Source organism: Heteronotia binoei, chromosome 1 (genome assembly GCF_032191835.1).
Source record: "Heteronotia binoei isolate CCM8104 ecotype False Entrance Well chromosome 1, APGP_CSIRO_Hbin_v1, whole genome shotgun sequence".
Lineage (NCBI taxonomy): Eukaryota > Metazoa > Chordata > Lepidosauria > Squamata > Gekkonidae > Heteronotia > Heteronotia binoei.
Window position 1 is genome coordinate 74,829,214 of NC_083223.1, and position 16,439 is coordinate 74,845,652.

Here is a 16,439-nt window from a genome sequence, read left to right on the forward strand (position 1 = left end):
AGATACAAGTTACAGTTATATCCATGAAAAGAAAAAGGTTTTGCTATATAACGGTAAGATGGGGTCATCTTATATTCAGGGCCATCTTCCTTTCAAATAAACACAGTACTATGAATCCAGGGAGACGAAAAGATGTGAAATAGAATTCTTCAACTCATTTAGAATTGTTGTGTTGGGACGCAAATACATACTTCCACTGCAGCCCACTACATCCTGTGAAACTAATGAGGGGATTCCTACATATAATGTTGGGTGTGGTTTGCTGGCTGACAAAGGGAGGGTAGAAAGAACTGTCGCTCTGTTGGCAGAAAGGAAGCTTTGCCTTCAACCTACTGAAGGTGTGTTAATGCCATTTTGAGACAAGGAAGAGAAAAAGGTTCACCTGTACTGAATTATGCGTTCACCTTTACTGAAGACTCACCTATACTGACTTATGGGTTCACCTATACTGAGGACTTCTTGGAATGAAACAGCAGTTCCCAGTAAATATTTAAATAGAAACTCTTTTAAATAGAAGATTCAAACATATTCAGTATATTGCCAGACCAACTCGAGCCACGTAAAACTGCTTTATTGATTGAGGCTTTCAATAGTACAACTCAATAAATATTGATCCCAGACACAGTCATATAGGACAAGGACAAAGAAGGTCCCTGAAGAATGTTATGGAATGGGAGAGAGCAAAGTTACTCCAAGGAGCACTCTGTTAACTGGAGTCATTTTTATTTCTTGGGCATAGAAGCCACATAGAGGAGATACAAGAGGTAGCCTGTTCCTGAAGAAAAGAGAGATAACATTAGGACAGATTTTAAGGAGGTACTTTCTTTGATTGTAAATTCTTTGTAACATGATCTTTTCTGAAAAAGCTATACACACGGTCTTTAAACTTCTTTTCATGTGACAGATTTCAGAAATTATAAACTTCCTTCAGCTTAAAAACACTTAAAGAGAAGCCTTTTAACACCACCCCTCTCATTAGCAGACTGAGACCAGAAAATTCATATGGTAAAAAACTGAATTCAAATACAAAGCCTAATAATGCAGTTAGCTTCAATGCAGACATTAAGAATCTCACAGCATTTGAAAAAGGTTGGTATTTAAAGAGCTTCAAGTATACTATTCTAGAATCCCAATTTTTACTTCATTCTAGAGTGTCTGCTCAAGGTTCCAAATTTTTAAAAACATATTCAGTAAATAATTTTTAATGCTAAGCTCTCTCAAACCTTTGAGATATTTACTTAAATATTTAAATGAAACAGGTATAGCAGCAACAAGTTACAGCAAACCAACTGAAAACCTGGAAGAATTGCATTAATTTTTAAGCAACTTAATTAGATGGAACCTTGAGCATCTTTAGATTGAGTTGCATCCACCCAAAGGCTGGTATGAGAAATAAGTAATATGGGACAGGTGTCATGTATTTCTGTACAACAGACCAGTCTTCACCATTACTTTCTGTAGATCTCCAACAGCTTTTTGAAGAACAGTGTTAGAAGAATTAGTTAATGGGCATGCTCATAAGATTACAAATAGAGCAAGCCAATGAAGTACAGCTGATTAAAAATGCTACCAATAAGCAGAACTAAGTAAGTATTTTAAGATATCAAAAATTAATACAATATAAACGCTGTCAAGAATCAAGTTAATGACAAGAGCATCCTACAAACAAGCATGTTCACAGAACTTTCCTGCGCTCTTAATTCCTCCAAATGTGTCCCACCCCCCCACCCCTGATGTTGGAAGTCGGAGGACTTCTTTGGACAAAAAGACAATGCACTCAGAAGGCTGCAATGGCAGGTGGGAACTGGTTCACGTTGCCCCCCTTTTTCCCTTCTATTGGTAATGCTTCTATTGGCACCACTGGTGCTAAAGCAAGATGAGGCGTTTTGACCAAGCTTCTACTCATTATGGCACCTCCCAGCCATGCAGGTTCTGCAGCCACAAGCAGCAGCTTTTCTGAGGTTGCTGGGGGAAGCATAAAAGATCTGCTTCATCAAGTGACTTCTGTTAGCACTCTGTTGGAGCCAATCATATTTTTTACAGATGAGTTCCCGACCCCCACAAAAAAAGCAGCCAGCAGAGAATATCCAAGTTCTTGTCTGAGATGTATGCAGCTGAGCAGGTGCTTCATCTGTTAAAAATATGAAGTGAAATACCAGAGAAGAATGAAACAGCTCAACTCCTGCACATTGTCAAAGCTTACCAAAAACAGAAAGACTCATAGTTAATCGATACAGCAGTGCATCTGTTATTCCACCTTTGAGGTACACTGGAAGGCCATTATCTTCCTACCAACAAGAGGAACATAGAAAACATGCATTAGTTTGTCTCATCTATAGATATGTTAGTGCCAGTCCCTATAATTGAAGAAATAATTCCAACCAATTTAGCTGCAGTATTACAAGATCCAAATCCGATCCACCTTCTAAAGATTATCTGCCCTTTGGAAAGTAACTTGCATGTTCAGGAATTCTAAGACCAAAATGCCAGGACTTTTAACTAAAAAGCTAACAAATCTACATGGTCCACATATCCTCAAACCAGCATAATCTTTTACAGGGGTTGGCAACGGTAGCTCTCCAGATGTTTATGCCTACAACTCCCATCAGCCCCAGCCAGCATGGCCAATGGCTGGGGCTGGTGGGAATTGTAGGCAAAAAAAACATCTGGAGAGCTACCTTTGGCCACCCCTGATCTTTTAGAGATAAGAGCCCCCTAATGGCCACAAATTATACTCTACAAAGTTTCTGGAAGAAGCTAGACTCTGCAGACATCTATAAAATGATTCTGTAAGCATAATGGTTAATCATCTTCTTTGTTTTAAATATGTAACCCATTTTGGACTGTTTTTTGGACTGGCCATTGCCTGTCCTATGTTTCATGCCTACAACATCAGAGACAGGTTACAGCTGATCATGTGCATCATATGCCCCTAATTGGGAAATGTTGTTTTAATGGAGATCTTTCCGCTTCTAAGAGTGGGACTGCAACATGTTAAACCAAACAAGAGATTAGCTATCAAGGGGGGGAAATTGAAGCATCTTAAAATAATAATGTCAGACTTAACTGGGTCATTTGCTGCCTCAATCATTTAGCAACATAATGTTCTTTCATTATTCAGTATACTGGTTCATAATAGTCTAAAATGGTTAAGTTCTAAACTATTACTAAACAAGTTCAATTATAAGCAATTTTATATCCAGTTTCCCACAGAGTAGAACTGGTAAGGTACACCGTTAAGAGCAGGTAAGTGTTTAAACTGTCTTTTACTATTGCTGTATGTTTCATAAGAAAATTTCATAGCATAAGTAAGCCTTTGAGAAATAATTTATATTAAAAACACTGTATTCAATTTTTGCCTGCTTAATAAGTCCAGAGTAAGAAACACTGCCACCTAGCAGGAGGCAATTTCTGAAGAGGTTTTGTGAAGGACTGCCTGGCAACAAAACAAAAAAAGGGCAGATTAACTCTAACAGAGGAAGAAGAAAGGCAAGGTGTTTTTATGCAGTGGTGCTCAATTTTTCCTGTAGAAGAACAGTTATTCCAGAGAAGGAAACAGCCTGGGAACTGGTTGAGAATCCGGCTGCCAGAAAAGTGGCCCTATTGTTCCTGTCCTCATTTAGGACTTCTGCTTTGAGCCTTTAAAAAATGAAGACTTCTCTGAGTGGCCTGCCTCAGTACAGACTCTGTTAAGAACATAAGAGAAGCCATGTTGGATCAGGCCAATGGCCCATCCAGTCCAACATTCTGTGTCACACAGTGGCCAAATACACACACACACAGTGGCTAATAGCCACTGATAGATCTCTGCTACATATTTTTATCTAACCCCCTCTTGAAGCTGTCTATGCTTGTAGCCATCACCACCTCCTGTGACAGTGAATTCCACATGTTAATCACCCTTTGGGTGAAGAAGTACTTCCTTTTATCCGTTTTAACCTGACAGCTCAGCAATTTCATTGAATGCCCACGAGTTCTTGTATTGTGAGAAAGAGAGAAAAGTACTTCTTTCTCTACTTTCTCCATCCCATGTATTATCTTGTAAACCTCTATCATGTCACCCCGCAGTCGACATTTCTCCAAGCTAAAGAGCCCCCAAACGTTTTAAGCTTTCTTCATAGGGAAAGTGTTCCAACCCTTTAATCATTCTAGTTGCCCTTTTCTGGACTTTTTCCAATTCTATAATATCCTTTTTGAGGTGCGGTGACCAGAATTGCACACAGTATTCCAAATGAGACCGCACCATCGATTTATACAGGGGCATTATGATACTGGCTGATTTGTTTTCAATTCCCTTCCTAATAATTCCCAGCATGGCGTTGGCCTTTTTTATTGCAATCGCACACTGTCTTGACATTTTCAGTGAGTTATCTACCATGACCCCAAGATCTCTCTCTTGGTCAGTCTCTGCCAGTTCATACCCCATCAACTTGTATTTGTAGCTGGGATTCTTGGCCCCAATGTGCATTACTTTGCACTTGACCACATTGAACCTCATCTGCCACGCTGACGCCCACTCACCCAGCCTCAACAGTTCCCTTTGGAGTGCCTCACAATTCTCTCTGGTTCTCACCACCCTGAACAATTTTGTGTCATCTGCAAACTTGGCCACTTCACTGCTCACTCCCAACTCCAAATCATTTATGAACAAGTTAAAGAGCATGGGATCCAGTACTGAGCCCTGCGGCACCCCACTGCTTACCGTCCTCCACTGCGAAGACTGCCCATTTATACTCACTCTCTGCTTCCTATTAATTAGCCAGTTTTTGATCCACAAGAGGACCTGTCCTTTTACTCCATGACTCTCGAGCTTACTAAGGAGCCTTTGATGAGGAACTTTATCAAAAGCTTTCTGGAAGTCAAGGTAAACAACATCTATTGGGTCTCCTTTGTCCACATGTTTGTTCCTGCCCTCATTCAGGAAAAAAAAATCAGGCCTTTAAGGAGTTTGTGAGAACTCCAGAGACTAAGAATACTTGCTTCTTTCCTCAGAATAAATCCATCTGGGACAATTTAGCATATTAGTTTATTATATTTAACATTTTTTGCCAGAACTTCTAGCCCTTTCAATAAGTTATCTTTTAAGTGTCAGCAAATAGGGCAACAACTGATCTATGACCCACTAAAGCAACTTAGTCCTTTTAAAATATATATATAAAGACTAAATTATATATATAGGTAACTAAATTTAAGAACTTTTATCACTGCTGATCAAACAAGCAGCCATCATTTAGCAATCAGGCAATACAGCATTAAAGCATAAAGTCAAGACCATTACCATCAGATCAGTAAGCTGCAGTAAACATCTTCACACTCCAAAGTCCTTACCATCATCAACTCATGCTTTTTTTAAAAAAGGAAGCAAATGTAAAACAAATACAAAAGTCAAGAGAGAATATACAGTCGTGTAATCTGAAGGCAGGCATACAATCAATACCTGGAAAAGTTTCTGGTATTCTGGAACCTTATTTTGAATCTGCCTGCGTGAGGCAGTACTTATGGTTCGCTGGGAAATACTTCGAAGAGCCTACAACAAGAACACAAGTATTTAATTTTTTTAAAAAACTGTGGACATCTACTTGAAAATACATTAAGTACTATGGCTGGAGCTAATTTATTTTTTATTTTTTAAATTTATTTTAATTAATTTCTATTCCGTCCATTTCCCGCAGGGCTCAGGGCAGAGTACAACATATAATGTTGGTCCCAGGCCACATAAGCACTAGAATCCTGAAGCGGATCTGGTACTCGATGGGCAACCAGTGCTGACTGTGGAGCGCCAGCCGAATGCCCACCCGTAAAGCTGGTGCAGTCCGCAGGCGAGCCGCCGCATTCTGCACCCACTGCAGTTTCTGGATCAGTCTCAAGGGTAAGCCAGCGTAGAGCGAGTCACAGTAGTCTAGTCTGGAAGTGACCATTGCATGGATCACTGTAGCCAGGTCCTGGGGGGATAGATATGGTGCTAGCTGCCTGATCTGCCGAAGTTAACAAAAGGCAGACCTGGCAACCATCGTGATCTGGGCCTCCGTGGAAAGGGAGGCATCCAAGGTCACTCCCAAGCTCCTCACCTTTTGGGCTGGCACCAATGTGACACCATCCAAAGCTGGGAGCTCGATACCCATATCCATCCCACCCCGACAGGTACAAGACCTCCGTCTTAGCTGGATTCAGCTTCAGTCAGCTCTGTTGTAACCACCCAGCCACGGCTCCCAATGCCTCGGACAACTGGTCAATTATAAAGAAAATTCCAATAAAGATGTACAATGAAGACAATGTTATCTGTGCACTAGATCCCAATATGAACCAGGGTGTTTGATGATAAAACCTGAAGCCACAATCATAATCTTTTTCAAAGCATTACTAGCACCCCTGGACTGCATCAGTTTATGCACAGAATCTGCCATTTGATTAGATGCAATGATCCAAAAGGAAATCTATAAAATTTCAGAAGCATGTATGCATGTGTTTTTCTGAAGACTCTTCCCCCCATTTTCCCAACAAGACAAAAAGAATAAGTATGCAGGAGCACTGAAGAAAGCTCTAATGGTCTGTTCTCTTTTGAATAAATTAAATGCTCTCTAAAGACATTTAATCTGGTCAAAAATATATACCATTTAGAGATGTAAAACTTCCAGACATTTTGAAGCCATGAAGCAAAGCTGTTCTTGTTTTATTTCCAGGGAAAAATTGAAGTATATACAATATTTACTTTCTTGTGAAACCTAAACCTTACTGATTTAACAACAAAATGTATCACCAACAACTTAGAACACAAAATTATCCAATTTGGTATATTTATGAAATTCAACAGTACAAATACCTTCACTTTCTATAAAGAAAACTGCAACTATAGTTTACAAAGAAAAGGGGATCTCCGCTTAGAAAAATTAAGGCACCTCTTAAGAACCTGTAATCAGGAAAAGATACAACTGAATTGTACTTGTCTGCTTGAACAGTTGTTACAAATAGGGATGTGCACAGACCAGACCATGGACCAACGGTCCAGTCTGTGGTCCATTTGCTGGTTTGTGCATTCACATTTTTGGAAGACTGCCATGGGCCTTGTGGAGGTGGAAGTTCATTTGGTCCATGGGAATGGTCCGTGGGCCAGACAACCTAGCACTGAGGCATTAAGTGTCAAGGCAACCAGGGGGGATGGACTTCTACAGCCCTGGAAATACCAATACCAGTTCCCCAAAGTTTGGCAGGCAGTTCTGGCTGCTGATATGAGAGTTCCCATTCTGCTCTGCAGAGCAGACTGTATATAGAGATGAGCTGTACTCCAAAATCAATTTGCACACAACTTGGAGAGCAGGTAGAGGGGCATCCTGTGGAGGTCTGCTGCAAGTTTGATACTTCTAGCTTGCCAGGGGGACCTGTTTGACACATTCCTCTCTCCTTTGCCCACTGGACACTAGGGATTGTTTTCCCCCTCCCCAAAGCCAAACTGCACATAACTTGAAGGGAAGGTAGAGGGGCATCCTAGGGAAGTAATTTTTGAGTTTGATGCCTCTAGCTTTAAAAGGACCCATTTGACACACTCCTGAACCTGCAGCTGCAATTTCCCCAGAGAGCACCTTCCTGGGGCATCTGCTAAATCCAATCTTCACCATATGTGGAGGGCAGGTAGAGGAGAATCAGCTGGGGACTCACTGCACAAGCGTGGCATTTCTAGTCTGCAGGTGAGGGGTATTCTACCACATTCTGAATTCACAAACCACAAACTGATTTGTTAAATGGAAAGGTCCATGGAAGTTCCTGAAACTCACAAATCATAAACCTATACAAACCTCCATTTATTAAGTCCATGCCAATCCCTAGTTATAAGCAGCACAGGCTCCCCAAGACTTCACTACCAGATTGCTGAACAAGACAAAAGATTGTGTTTACCTCTTAGGAGGCAGCTTTTGGCCTACAGCATGGCACTGCCTTGGTACAAAACATGCTGCTCCATTCGCTATTTACAGGATTGCAGAATGGTAATGTTAGGATCATAATGCAGCCTTATTTAAACTATACTACTCTGCTGATGATACTTTGTCAGTTGCGTTGTCAGTCAGAAATATAAGAACAACCCTGCTGGATCAGACAGTTATCAGCCATCCACTTAGCCCAAGCTCCTGTCTCAGACAGCTGCCAACCAGTTACTTTACAGGACCAACAACAGGACATGGGGCCACAACCTTCCCCTAATGTTGCTTCCTGGTACTAGTATTCATTGTGAATGTGGAGGATCTCTTTAGTCGCCATAAGAAACAGCTACTGATAAACTATCCTCCATGAATCTGTTGAATTCTATTTTAAAGCTAACAGGCATTGTATGTAGTATTGCCAGGAGATCCTAAGAGTGTCTGGCAGCTTTAAGTTCTGGCTCTTTTAGTGTTATGCACCACTAGGTGGTGAACTAGACTTAGGGGGGAGGGCTGGAAGAGCTTTAAGAGAGATGTGACTAACCCAAGGTCATACAGCTAATTTCATGGGGAGGAGTGCAGAATCAAATCCAGTTCTCCATAACAGAGTTGGTTGATCTTAACTACTATATCATGCTGGCTCTCTACTTTTAAAACTATCGATGTGTGCAGCCATCACTACATCCTGCGGCAGTGAACTATTTTCTTTCATCCACCTTGAATCTACTGCCCGTCAACTTAATTGGATGTATTCTAGTTCTAGTATTTTGGGAGATGGAGAAATTTCTCTGTCCACTCTCTCTGGCCCATGCATAATTTTATAAAAATATATTACATCCCCCCTTAGTAATCTCATTTTCTTGACAGAAAAGTCCCAGACTTGTTGGAACTCAGTCCTAAAATGGCTGACTGACTCCATCTTAGTAATAGTAATGTTGTTTCTGCAATGTCATGCTGAGTCATGCTGCATCATGATCCAGCTGTTACCTGTTACTGAGGTAAGGTGGGATGACCTCACCTGTAATTAGGCTTTGTGCTGACTCACAGAGCTGATGCAACCCTGATGATTGGTACGTGTACTTAGGGAAGCTCAGTGAGCCTGCTCAGTCTGCCTGTAAGGATTGTGGGTTCTGTGAGACCCGCTATCTGGGTGGCAGCGATCACTGCTGGTGTTGGATCCTATGCTACTGTGCTTGGATCGTGCTGTGTATACTTACTGCTGTATACTGTTATCTACTGAAGTGTGTACTGATTACTGTGTATGACCTTGGCCTGGCAACGACTCTGAATATTGGATACTTTCCTGGTAAATATATCTACCATTGAATACAGCTGTTTCTCTTGTCTATTAATTCCTGTGTTTTGCCTGTCCCTCTCCTTCAGCTCTTCTGCTGCGTGCAAAATACTCTAACAAGACTTATCAGCCTTTCCTGAGAGAAAAGTTCCTCCACCCTCCTAATCATCTTGGTTACCCTCTTCTGTACTTTTTCCATCTGTGCATGTATGGATTAATAGTTCATCAATGTTACATGGGCTTTCCCTAAGAACTCTTAGGAGCATTCTATCAAGACCTGGAAAGTTATCTGTTTTTTTAATTGCCATAATACATCTACACCACTTATCACATCAATCTGATTTAGTTCTTCAGACTCCCCTTCCTGAAAATAACGGCTGTTGCATGGGTGACAGAACCACAAGCAAAAAAATATCACTGCCTTCCTCCCAGACCACAAGGAGTTCGGAAACATCATTTCTACTGAAAAGTAAAACAATCAAAAGATGCAGATATATATGGGAAGAGAAGCTACTACAGTGGTCCAAAGTAAATCCAAAAAGAATAGTTACATAACACAAAACCCAACCAAAATAAAACAGCATGCAATTATTCAAATTCCCATCAAGGTCGGGGTGGGGGATGGGGCAAGGATAAAGAAAACAATCGGATGCTTCAGGTTCCGACGTTTGCAAAAGTTATTGCTAAAAAAGAAACGAATGAGAGTCTTGCATGCAGTCTCTTCTAGTAGCTCTCTGGAAAGGCGACATATTCTCTATATATAAAACACTGCCGTCCCTTAAAACAAACAAAAAAAAGGCTCTATCGCACCCTTCTTCCCAGATCATTTTCAGCCTCCTCACAGCTTTCCCCCTCCGTTGACCCGACAGCGCCCCACCTGGCTATTCCTCCCCAAGACGGCGATAATTTACAGCCCAACCGTCGACTCTGCAGACACGCATATGAGGCTTCTAAAGCACTGGGCTGCGAGTGTCCCCGGCTCTCGGGGAGCCGCACAAGGGCGACGCAGGATCACCTGCGCTTTCAAAATGCCGCCGTCGCCACTCCCTCCTCGCATCCTTCCCGACCGTTTCCAATAGCTGGATCCCTCTACTTTGCCCCTCCCCTCACGAGCTGGAGTTTTTGCTTTCTTCTTCCCTCCGTTCAAATATCTGAAGCCGAATCAACCCACCAAAACCTTGCGAAGCATCTTGGAGATCTTTTCACCTCAGACCTCTTCCTCCTGCTCCTTTTTTCTTCAAACGCAATCCCAAGGGCACCGGAAAAAGGAAGTAATTGTTCTCTCGTGGCCACGTGATGCACCATAGAGGAAGCTTCGTGAGTGTCATAGATTCGCTAGCCGGAAGGAAAGCCTGTGGGGTGGTTGATGGACTTAAACAAGCCGTTCGGTCGGCTTCCTGAGTGCGCTCAGCGGCGCCTGAAGTTCTCTTGTACGCCACTATCTAGCGACATCTAGTGGCGTGTCACTAAACCGTAAGCCGGGGAGCTTTAACTCTTTCTTGCCCTTTCTCTCGAAAACCTACAGAGAGAGGGAACGACGCTAATAAAACCAGATGACAATAACACAAAACTGAAATCTGCCGCCTCAAAACTCCTGGCAAGAAATTGGGTTTATTGTAACCTGTTTTCCTTATTCCCTAGTAAGTCCCCGTCTGTTCAATAGGATTTACGCGAACGTAAGGCTGCGAATTCTAAGTATGGTTACTAGGGAGCAAATCAAAGTTTATTCTAATATGCAGCTGAGAGAAGCATTATATATGAAACAAATGTGTGTGTACTCTTGCGTGTGAGGTTTCCTTCTTAAACATAAGTAAATGGAGCGTTCTCCTTTCTGTCGCTTTGGGGGGGGGGGGTGGATTCTGATGTACACGCGAAGAGGTGATAAAGGAAAGCTTTTTACAAATCCTACATCAAGTCCCAAGAAATTCGGTGTGGCTGGTGAGTCCAAATGTTTGAAAAGTACATTGCCCTAATATGCCACCATCGCCATGAGAATCAGGCCCCCAACTTACACAGACATTTAAGTTCTTCACAGGATTTCAGAGGCGTTTCAAAGCAAAACGAACACACGTCTACTTTTGCACCTACCCTCCTCCTCTCTCCCTTGGCTCGGGTAAAAAAATCACAGGGGGTAATGCAATGTATTCAAAGGGTATTGGAGATGAGGCTGAAGTTGATTCTGATTTCCTTATTCACAAGTCCAGCTACAAATACTGGAAATTCAAAAGCTCTGCATTGCAAAATGACGTTTGAGCCACTGTATACTTGTGATGGACAGGCTGGGTTCTGCCTTTCTTTTAAGAGCAACTAGTTAAAGAGGATGGAATGTTGAGAAAAGGAAACCTGAAGAAAGAGCATTAAAGATGTGAGCTACTGCATAAATTATTGTGCTCTGGGTCATCCTTCCTGAGCTAAGACAAAAATGTGAGCTGGTGGCTAAAAATCTGAGCTAGCTCACACAAACTCAGCTTAGAGGGAACACTGCCCAGGACATGCAGATGAAAAAACTGGGAGGGGCATATTCCAAAATAATCATATATCCCCACATGCAAAAACTTGTCCCTTAAAAGAGAACTTGCACTAGTGCATCATCAAGAAACGAAAATTGGGAAGGTTTTAATAAGTGGAAACTTTCCACCACTTCTCACCATCATTATAAAAAAGTTTATTATTGTTCTGTGCAAAGCCCTTTGAATCATACATTTACAGGTCAGCCTTTCATTTTTCACTACTTTCATACATATTTTTGAGATCAGTGTAATGTACAGTGTTGAACTTGTGTGGTATACAACATGGTTAGCAATCCCCAATCACCAGTTTACTTCTCCTTGAATGGTGCCTAGACTGCTGCCAGTCCTGGTTACAAGACAATACTACCTTTTCTGTTCCCATCACTAAACTATATATGATGTGCACTTAGAAAATGGGAGGATCTTAGGGCTAGTGCTTGGAGCAGTCATAGTCTCCAGAGTGCAGGGTGGCTCATCTAATAACATAACAGAGGAGACAAAACACAGCACAACAAATCACTCTATCGGAAGGGAAAAGGTACCAAGTTACCTCTACACTTGAGAGAAGATGGAGCTTGACATAGGGATCAGAGGATTACTCTTAACACGCCATAATTAATACATCACACATTTATTTTGCCCGTTTTCTCACAGAATTGAATCTAAACAATAACCTTGTAAACTTTCCTTGTTATTCTTGTTTGCATCTGTTAAAATATTTCGTTATATCATATACTTGCATACCAATTTGCTGTTCAACCTCTGTCTTATATGGACTGGTAAGTTTCATTTCATTCTGACAAAGTGTGTGCGTGCACAAAAGCTCACACCCTCACATCTTCCATTTCCCAAGAGAAATAATACTGAACCCAGATCAGGTGAAGAAAGCAGAATACCAAACTGCTTTCCACAAGTTCAGAGCTAATAGCATCTGAAGTTGTGGTAATGGCACTTGATTGTAACCACAGATCCTTCTAACATTGGTCTGGGAACAGTATTAGTCAGTGTGGGCTTCATGGACACACATCTGGTGTTCTTCCCAACAAGAGAGTTCCTGGCCCAGAAACACCTTTCAGCCATGAAGGAGGGGGTGGCTACTGTGCAGGGCCCAGGAAAGCTAAGGCCTTATGTGCAGGGATGAAAGTTTATTCTACACAAAGATCTTTTTCCAGTGTCCTGATTTGGTGTAATGGTCATGTGTGCGGATTCTAATCTGGGAGAACCAGGTTTGTTGCCCCACTTCTCCACATGCACCTGCTGAGTGATCCTGAGTCAGTCACAGTTCTTGAAAGAGCTGCTCTTTCAGGAGCAGTTCTCAAAAGAGCTCTCTCAGCCCCACCTACCTCACTGTGTCTGTTGTGGGGAAAGGAAGGGAAAGGAGATTGTAAACCACTTTAAGACTCTGAGTGAAGGGCAATCTCCTCCTCTTCTGTGCTGGTCCCACAACACTAAGGGCAATAATGGCCAATTGTTCTGGTCGTGTTTGCTTTCACAATACTTTTTGACATCATTCATGTCCATGAGCATGAAATGTAGTAATTCACACTTTATCCAAAAGGATGGAAGCCCAAAGGTGTTTGTACTAAAAGCAAATAATGGTTTGCTTTTATTTTATTTATTTATTTACCTTAAATTTCTATCCCGCCCTCTCCACAAGCGGACTCAGGGCGGATAACAGCATTTCTATTTACAATTTAAAAACCAATAAAATACAGTTACAATTTTAAAACCACTATGTGGTGCTGTACCATGTCAATATAAGCGAGTTCTTTTCTGATGGTGATCATGCAGTATCGTAGCTTTATAATGATGTGGGGCGGCAGTCCTCTCCCGGTTAGATGTTAAAGGCTTGTTGGAACAGTTCAGTTTTGCATGCCCTGCGGAAAGTAGAAAGATCCTGCAGGGTCCTTATGGGCTCCAGGAGATCATTGCACATTTCTGGTGCTGCCGTTGAGAAGGCTCTAGCCCGTGTAGAGCATAGCTTAACCTCCTTTGGTCCAGGGACGGATAGTAGATTTTGTGTCCCTGAACACAGTGCTCTCTGGGGAACATATGGAGAAAGATGGTCCTGTAGACAGGCAGGCCCCTGACCATAAAGGGCTTTAAAGGTCAATACCACCACCTTGAAACGGACTCGGAACACAATAGGTAGCCAGTGCAGCTCTTTCAGCACTGGCTGAATGTGTTCCCATCAAAGGAGTCCCATTAACAGCCATGCCGCAGCGTTCTGCACTAGCTGTAGTTTCCGAGTCAGGGTCAAGGGTAGCCCCATGTAGAGGGCATTACAATGATATATTCTCGAGGTCACAGTAGCATGGATCACCATTGCTAAGTCGTCATGCTCCAAGAAAGGGGCCAACTGCCACACCTGCTGAAGATGAAAAAAGGCAGATCTAGTAGTGGCTGCTACCTGCACCTCCATTGTAAGAGAGGACTCCAGGAGCACACCTAAGCTCTTGATCTTAGGGGCCGGTACTAGCGGCACCCCGTCAAGAGCCGGCAGAGGGATCTCCCCCCTCAGACCACCCTGGCTCAGATAAGAGAACCTCCGTCTTCGTCGGATTCAGCTTCAACCGACTCAGCCTGATCCAAGATGCTACGGCTTGAAGAGCCAGGTCTAGATTTTCCGGGGTACAGTCGGACTGGCGACCCATCGATAGAGCTGGGTGTCGTCTGCATATTGGTGACATTCCCAGCCCTTACCTCCTGACAATCTGGGCAAGGGGGCGCATATAGATGTTAAATAACATCGGGGACAGAACCGCACCGTGGCACACTGCATATAAGTGGGTGCCTTTGGGATGATTCCTCACCTATCACTACCCTTTGTCCTCGACCTTGGAGAAAGGAGGCCAACTACTGTAAGGCAGTCCCCTGAATCCCCATGTCGGCAAGGAAGCTAGTCAGTAGCTGATGGTCAACCGTATCAAATGCGGCTGACAGATCTAATAACAACAGCACTGCTGAGCCGCCCCAATCCAGATGTCGCATGGGGTCATCTATGAGGATGACCAGAACCATCTCCGTCCCGTGACATGGTTGAAAGCCAGACTGGAATGAATTCAGTGCAGAAGTGTCATCCAGGAATCTCTGTAGCTGAGTTGCCACTGCGCGCTCTATAACCTTATCCAGAAAGGGAAGGTTTGATACCGGCCGGATCTGCAGATGGTTTTTTCAAGAAGGGACAGACCACAGCCTCTTTAAGAGGTGTGGGAAAGATCCCTTCTACGAGGGATCTGTTGACAATATCCTGTAGTGGCTCATGTAGCGACGCCTGGCTAGCTTTTATAGTGTCACTGTACCATTGTACTATCAAAGTGTCATTGTACCATTATTTTCTTATTCAGTTTCTGTAAACCAATGTTTATATTGTTTGTTAATGTTACTGTGATATAATTAAGTATAAGTATGCCTCTGTGATGTGACAACGAAAAGGGGAAATAGCCCTGACCTGGATGGCCCAGGCAAACCCAATCTCAGCAGCTAAGCAGGGTCAACTCTGGCAAGAACTTGGATGGGAGACCTCCTTAGGGAAGGGCAGGCTTTATTCAGCCACCTCTTTGAATATCCTCCATGCCCCCAGTAGGGGTCAGTCACCATAACTTCCAGGTGTATATATACACACACTCAGTAAAAATACAAAAATACCCCCCCCCCCAAAAAAGGGAAAAACAAACTATCTGCTGATCTCATCCCTGAACCTATGGGAGTGCTGCTTCCTACATCTGATCACCATTCAGAGGGGAGATGGAATGTTGGAGGGGAACAGAGAAGGTGTCATTTTTTAGTATGCCTCAGAAAAAAGAGTAGACAGTTTGAAGGGCAGAGTAGTTTAGCTCTGCCTCTGGAAGAGGTACCCCATTGTGAGGCTCATCTCTGGTGGTGAGCAGACCTTGACCATTTAGTCTGACTCTTGGGAAAGGGCAGGCTGGTGTGGGTGGAATCCTGTGTGTGAAAGGGTCCAACACAGTGGCTAGTTCGTGAATACCTGTTTATACCTGACAGCATTAAAGAGAATTCAGATCGCACTCCGAAGCCATAAGCAGCTTAAACTTCCGTACCTCAGCCAGATTTCTCCTTTGATTGGAGCAGGGATGGGGATGAACCTAAAAAGGTGGTTTAGTCCAGGGCAGCCGTTAAAACAAACCCTGAACTGAACTGGCCCACCTGAACCAAACCAGCAAGTTTGGTTCCCTCTTTCTCCCAGCCACAGCGAGCCCTGGAAGGGACTTCCTTCCCACCTTTTTTTCTGGCCATAGTGAACTGCAGCTGGAAGAAGGGGGGGGGGGGATGCTTGGGGAAAGATTTCATTTACCCCTTTGGTTTTCCTCCCCACTGCTTTGGAGGGAGAGGGGAAGCAAAGCCGAAGAGTTTTGCTGCCAGCCATTTAAGCCTATCAGTTGAGCAGCAGACATCCCACCCACCCCAGCTGCTCAGAAGTTAGGTTTAAATGGCTGGCCTTAAAAACAGCTGAACCAGTCAGAAGTCCAGTAAATGTCTGAGAAATGCACATTCACCAAACATCAGTTTCTGAGCTGGGATCAGGCCCAAGTTCAGCCTGAATTTTGCCTCATGAGCTGGTTCATGCCCATCCCTAATCTGGAGACATGTGCTGCTGATCTATTCTTTCCAATCATCTTGTAAATAGATACATTTATTAGTTACATACAACTTCCTGCCTCAGTGATCTCCATGTTCTTGCTCACCACAAAACTCACAGCAGTG

General features: G+C 43.0%; 1 protein-coding gene across 1 annotated transcript; it reads right to left on the reverse strand.

Moving 5' to 3' along the window:
• Window positions 1–550: 550 nt before the first annotated feature.
• On the reverse strand, window positions 551–10,623 carry LOC132569715 (cytochrome c oxidase subunit 7A2, mitochondrial). The gene is made up of 4 exons (XM_060236058.1): window positions 10,376–10,623; window positions 5,438–5,527; window positions 2,204–2,288; window positions 551–775 (listed from the first exon to the last, which is right to left on the reverse strand). The coding sequence occupies exons 1-4, from the start codon at window positions 10,391–10,393 to the stop codon at window positions 723–725; spliced, it is 246 nt and encodes an 81-aa protein (XP_060092041.1). The 5' UTR covers window positions 10,394–10,623; the 3' UTR covers window positions 551–722.
• Between the last annotated feature and the right edge of the window lie 5,816 nt (window positions 10,624–16,439).

What these genes read in the sequence shown, in the direction of transcription:
- LOC132569715 (XM_060236058.1), bottom strand. An exon ending in AATACCAGAAACTTTTCCAG is followed by an intron (nt 2,289 to 5,437) that starts GTATTGATTGTA and finishes TCTTGTTGGTAG; the next exon opens with GAAGATAATGGCCTTCCAGT. An exon ending in TATGAGTCTTTCTGTTTTTG is followed by an intron (nt 776 to 2,203) that starts GTAAGCTTTGAC and finishes TCTTTTCTTCAG; the next exon opens with GAACAGGCTACCTCTTGTAT.